Below are 6,000 nucleotides of genomic sequence, written 5' to 3'. Positions count from 1 at the left end.
GAAGCGAGGCAGACCTCGCACCCTCTCGCCGCAAGCCCCTTCTCCCCTTCAGCAGGAGGCCGCCCCGCTTCGCACACGCCGCTCGCTGCCGGGCCTCGCCCGCCGGCCCATCCCCGCGCGGTGCCCGGCGGAGCGCGGCTGCCCAGCGGCGGCAGCCAGGTACCTCCCCCCGCCGCCGCCTCCTCCGCCCCCTTTTGTGGCGGTGCCAGGCGGCCGCCGGGTTTCCTGCTGACGCCGGAGAGCCGCGGATGGGCAGGAAAGGCCGCCTCTCCTCCCGCCTCGCCCCGCCGGCAGCAGCGCGGAGCGGTCTCCGGGAGAAGCGCGGCGGAGAGGGCGCAGGTGCGGGGCGGGCCCGGCGGCCGTGAGGGCCGGGCGGCCGCGCCGAGGAGAGGGCGCCGGTCATGGCAGCCCCCGCTTCTTGAATGCTGCCAGCCGCCCCTCCGCCGCCGATGGCCGAAGCCTGGAGGCTGGAGGAGGACGAGGAGGAGCTGCGGGAGCTCGGCAGGAGGCACCGGAGGGTCGCGCTGAGCTCAGCAGCAGGTGAGCGGCGAGGGCGCGGCGGGCCGTGGCGTCGCTTCCTTTGGGCTGGCCCTGGCCCGCTCCCCGTGTCTGGATTCCTGTCGGGGGCAGGGCGGCATTGGCGGTGCCGGCCCCGGCGGCCTCGCCCCAGGGCAGCTGGGTTCAGCTCAGGTGCATCCGAGCCGCAGGCGTGCGCCCGCGGGCCGGCCCCAGAGCCTGCTCTGCTCCGAGCTCATCATAGTCATACAGTGGTTCAAGTTAGAAGGGGACCTAAAGATCACCTTGTTCCAACCTCTGTGCCGTGGGCAAGGACGCTTTCAACTAGACCAGGTTGCTCAGAGTCCCATCCAACCTGTCCTTGAGCACGTCCAGGGGTAGGGCATCCACAACTTCTCTGGGCAACCTGTTCCACTGTTGCACCACCCTGGAGCTAACACGGGCACGTGCTGACTAGCACAGACATGTCCAGGTGTGCAGGGTGCTCCATCAGGAAATTAGCTGCCCATGTTTTTCAAAGTACCGAGGTAGAGAAACATCTAGATAGCAAAGTTGTTCACATTCAGCCATTTCTGTGCAGGTTTGGACAGCAGGCCCCTGTGAACAGGCAAGAACCAGTGCATGTGAGAAGGAATGGGGCTGGGGAGTGAGTATATTGTCATTGTAGAGAGACCTGGACAACAACAAGCTTTTGTTTGAAATTATTAACTCGAGTGGACCCTGGCAGCAGCTGAAATTATTTAATTTGGACATCATTGTTAATTGAGGGTCAACATGCATGTCACTGTCCTGTAGTCACTGAGGTGTGAATGCAGCATTTATTTTTCTGTCAGTGTAAAATCCTTTCCAGAATGAATTCATAAGGTCTGTTTCCAGTAAAATCTCAGCCATGCTACATAGTTGAATTCCAAATATTTTGGTTTTGGTAATTATGGTACAACTGTAACAATATAGCACCCTCTGCAATTAATGTGAGTTTACATCCATTTGAGCAACAAGAAATTGAGTGTCCCTTTTGTAGTTGATAAAAACACAGCAACATGGGGGATCCTAGAGGAAAACTTTCAACAGGCAGGCCCTGTGGCCTTCAGTGGCTCAAGTTATGTCAGTGCCTCTCTGTGCAGATGCAGGATTAGCTGGATCCTATTGAAACCACTGTGCTTTGGGATGTCTGCAGGGTTTCACGTTGTCTGGGGTAGAGTGCAGAAAATCAGCGTTGGTTCCTGTATGGTTTCCTCCACAGCAAAGTGTTCGTGCTGCTGGTTATGATGTCTGTTTTCTAAAGGTGTTTCTTCTAGAGGTTTTTATTAGCAGAAAACAGAATTCGTTCTACAGTTCATATATGTATATAACCTTTGCCACCTTCTTGTGGAACAAAGCTTGTTCCCAGAATTTGTCTTTGGCACAGTGCTATTAACCAGTAATGAAAGGTGTTTTTCCAATTTTTACTAGTATTTTTTCCTGACAGCCACCCCTTGAAATGGGGCCAGCACTGTTTGTTTACCTCACTGGTGTAAAGTATGTGTGAATGAATAGCATTCTGCTTGAGCAGTCTCGCCTTCTTTCCATCTGTTTGCACATCTCTACACTGGAAAACACCACTAAGGCTCCCAACGGAGTATTCTTAAGGCATCAGTGAAGAATATCATCCAAAGTAGATGAGTTTGCTGCTCTTCCCTTACTTGACCTTTATTTACATACTTTTATTTATAAACCTTTTGAAAATCAGTGGGGCTTTTTTGCATGTAATGTGCGGTTAGGCTGCCAAAATGGTAATACAAATAGGTGTTAAATAAGCCTGCGAGATACTCTGTTGTAGGGTTTAAAAAATGTAGTGGCATCTTAGCAGAATGTCAATTTAAGTATTTCAGTCTGTTAAACAAGTTGTGAATGCAAGCAGCCTCATTTTCTGCTGTGTTCAGCCTGTGCATGGAAGTGCGTAAGAGCAATTGATCACCTTTGTCCTGCCGGTGGGAGGCATGTGTGCAAAGTGGGAGCTGAAAGGTGAAAGTTCACAAGTGCTTCTGACTTCCTGGAACCTCAGACTTAGTTAGCAGTGGTTTATTGGAGAAGCAGAGCACAGGAGGCTCTGCAATGAAGAAGTAGTATTTTCCCTTGAAGCAGGTGTGCTGCACCATGGACTGTAGGATGAAGCCAGCTAGACTAAACTTACAGCTTGCTGCTGCTCTAGAGGTGTGATCTCCTTTGGGGATGTGCACTTCTACTCTCTCTAGTGTGTCAGCTCTGCTGCTCATCCAACCTGTTGGTGAGTGAAGTCACTGGAATTGTGGTTTGGTGGTAGCCTGGGCTGATGTACTGGGTGGCTGCCTCATTTGGAGCCCCTGTGCTTGCTAGAACCTGCACCAACCTGTTCTGGTGCACTGTCCAAGCAGAGGGATATTTTTCTAGTTCTCTTCAGTGGCTGGGAGTCTTCTGATTCAGCTCACTGTAATGGTTTTGGGTGAATGTTGAAGCTGGCACAAGGGAAAGAATAGGAACATGCAGCCAGAGGGAGGTAAGAGCCTATGCCAGTCAGAAGTTAGTTTGGCTCAGATTGCTGTGAGACTGCAGCCTGAGAGCTATTAGAGACCTACTCATGATTTGGTTTTTTGGTTTTTTTTAGTTTGATTCACTGGAGGGTTGATTTGATTTTTTGCTGTGTTGGGGGCTCTTTTGCTGGTTTAATGAGCTTGAAGATGCTTTCTTAAGCAGTAGACTGCCAAAGGAGATCTTGGAGCAGGGAAACTCGGAGGAATGAGATAGGCAAAAACCATTTGTGTCCATGGAGTAGTTGTAGATAGCTCAGGTGATGTGTCTGGCTGCCTGTGTCTACCACACTGCATGTCATGATCCCATGTCATGGCATTATTTTCTCTGAATTCAAGAAAGCTTTTATTTGACATAGTCTGGAAAACCTGTGGGAAGATATATTAAATAGAGCCATTTGAAACTCTTCTAAAGAAACTATTTTCCCTTTGAGAAAATGCTGATTGAATTTTATATATATATATTTGTTTTTTAGGTTATAGGGAGGAGAACATATTCTTTAAAAATTGAGAACAATGAAAGTAAGTGCATTAAAACTGAATCATCTGGTCACCTGCTTTGGGAAAGGAAACCACTTTTATTGGAAAGTTTTAGGGTTTTTTACTGCAATATAAATAATGTGATCAATTTCTGCCTCCCTTGTTGCTTATTTCTGTCACATGCATTATTGTTCTGGGAAGTTATAGAGACCACAGGATCTTTATTGGATTTTTTTTTTTTTTTTTTTTTTTTTTTTTTTTTTTTTTTTTTTTTGTTTAGAATGTTAGTATTTTACTTAGTTTGTTTTCAAGAAACAAACATATTTCTTGTAAAATAAATAAACTTTTCTGGTAAAATAAATAAACTTAAAAAAAATTCCAAACAAACCAGAACAACCTCATTAAAATGCTATTTCTCCATAGACTTACAGGTTCTCTCCAGTCTAACTGTAAACCTTAATCTGGTGTGCTCTCCTATTTTCACTACCTTTTTATTCTGTGATTACTGACTGTCTTGTGGGAAAGTTTATAGTGAATGTAGTAAATTTTAGTTATGAACTGCATTGCTTGGTTATCTGTCCTTACTGTCACATTAGAGCTGAGTACCACAATATTCCAATATTGTCTCAAGCATGCAAGAAATTTTTAACATATTCAGTATCTGCATTATTTCACTTTGAATTCTGGCCCGTGTTCCCTGAGAAAGAATAGCCCATTATAGATGTGGCAGAAATTTCCTTACTTAAAAATAAAATGAAATGATCAGATATGGAAGCCAGTAATGAAATTTATTTGAGTTGATAATGAAGACCTATGTGATTTTTACTTTAATGTGTGGTCAAAAGTACAGGCGGTCAAGGCTTTGGTTTAATTTACTATTACTGTGTTTTACTTATCACAAATGCTTGTCTGTGATTTGCTCTCACACAATGACTGTAAATTTTGCACATGAGTTTGGCTGTGCTGATTGAAACGTCTCTGGGTTGAGTTTTGTTGGATTTTTTTCCCCTACCCCTATTTCTGTTTCTCCATAGTAGTTCAGGTGTTTCCTGGAACTTTTTCAACACTAGTGAGCAGTTTTGGATTATGGGTGAAATCATCTGGTTTTGATTGGTTGATTGACGGAGTGCTTTGGGGTTTTTTATGCCAAAACAAGATTTAGTTCAGAGTTGGATCAATTCATTACACTCCCACAACTCCCACATCAAACTAGCACTGACTTGTTTTTGAAGCTGAGAACAATGAGCTGTATCCAGTAAAACAAATTAAGGTTGAATATTTCACTGCTCAACATGCTGAGAGGTTGTGGGGGTACGTTTCTGTAGTGTGTCTGACAAAGTTCAGTGAACACTACTTTGCATGGACTTTTTATAGATAAATGAAGAATTCAGTACAACAATACTCAGCAGTTGTTCCCATGTTAATGCAAAACTATGTATCTGGCTATGAAACTATGAATAAGATGGTCTGAAATCCTTCTCTGAGGCTGTTTTGGTGGTGATGTCCTTTAGGGTTCACTGGATCATAACAAGGACAGCTCAAGCTTAGTCCTTCCCAAGAGGTGCCAGCGACCCTGGAGCTAGGAGAAAGCATGGTTAGGAAAAGGGTAATTCGAAGACTTAGTTGCTTAACCGACTCTTATATTTAGGAAGTGGAAGGATTGGCATCTTGCAGAAGAGAAGTCAGGATTGCCTGTGTCCTTCAGTGCTGATCTGGAATTTGTTCTGCTTGTCCATACCAAGTGTAACCATTTATCAAGAGGAGAGGAGAGAAGAGAAGAAGTCTCCATCAAGTAGATAATTTGTTTTAAATAAATTAGTCTACCTATGATCTGCTGGTCTGCCTGTGTATACAGAGGAAGCTCTTAAAAAGAGGACTAAGAGGAGCATTCAGGGTAGGGGAGTGAGTGCCACTCTTTTAATAATTCTTTGTTTCATCAATTAGCTCACAAATTCAAGAAGTGGTGGAGTTGATGGCCGGCTGAACATCACTTCCCTCTTTTCCCTGGAATTCAGTCTGTTTTGTTTTGTAGTCCTGATGCAGATTTAGGAGCTTCACTTTTAATAACTGCTTCAGGCACCACCACAGTAAAACACTTGACATCCAAAGAGCACAAATAATGTAATTCTCCTGTAATAATCTCTGACTGATGCTGGTATGTTGTATCTTGGAAGTATTAAGAAGATTATATGATTAGGCATTTTTCACAGCCCATTGAAGTTACTGGGCACATTTCTACTATATTTCATAGTCTTTGACTGTAGCTTGCTTGAGGTAAATACAAATAGTAACTAAAGCTTTTCTGGAAGTTAAATAATATAGCCTATACATGGAAATTCTCTAACATATCTTGAGATTCAGGTTAGTGGCAAGAAAAAAACCTGCTTGCAGTTACTTGGCCAGGAGTATAGACTGAACCCCAAAGAATGTTGTACCCTCTGAAGAAACAATGCTTCTA

At 44.7% G+C, this 6,000-nt stretch overlaps 1 protein-coding gene across 3 annotated transcripts in view; it reads left to right on the top strand.

The window, feature by feature from the left end:
• Positions 1 to 227: 227 nt before the first annotated feature.
• The window catches only part of SH3D19 (SH3 domain containing 19), an 81,879-nt gene continuing 76,106 nt past the window's right edge, over positions 228 to 6,000 (top strand). Inside the window, exon 1 of one of the 3 annotated variants that reach the window (XM_041480106.1) lies at positions 228 to 540. In XM_041480106.1, the coding sequence (XP_041336040.1) occupies positions 423 to 540 (118 nt within the window). In that variant the 5' untranslated portion in view covers positions 228 to 422. The remainder of the gene's footprint in view (positions 541 to 6,000) is intronic. The other 2 variants (XM_041480107.1, XM_041480108.1) reach the window with 2 other exon arrangements.

This window comes from Pyrgilauda ruficollis, unplaced genomic scaffold (assembly GCF_017590135.1).
Source record: "Pyrgilauda ruficollis isolate IOZ18807 unplaced genomic scaffold, ASM1759013v1 scaffold5, whole genome shotgun sequence".
Lineage (NCBI taxonomy): Eukaryota > Metazoa > Chordata > Aves > Passeriformes > Passeridae > Pyrgilauda > Pyrgilauda ruficollis.
This window is presented reverse-complemented; position numbering and strand designations above follow the sequence as displayed.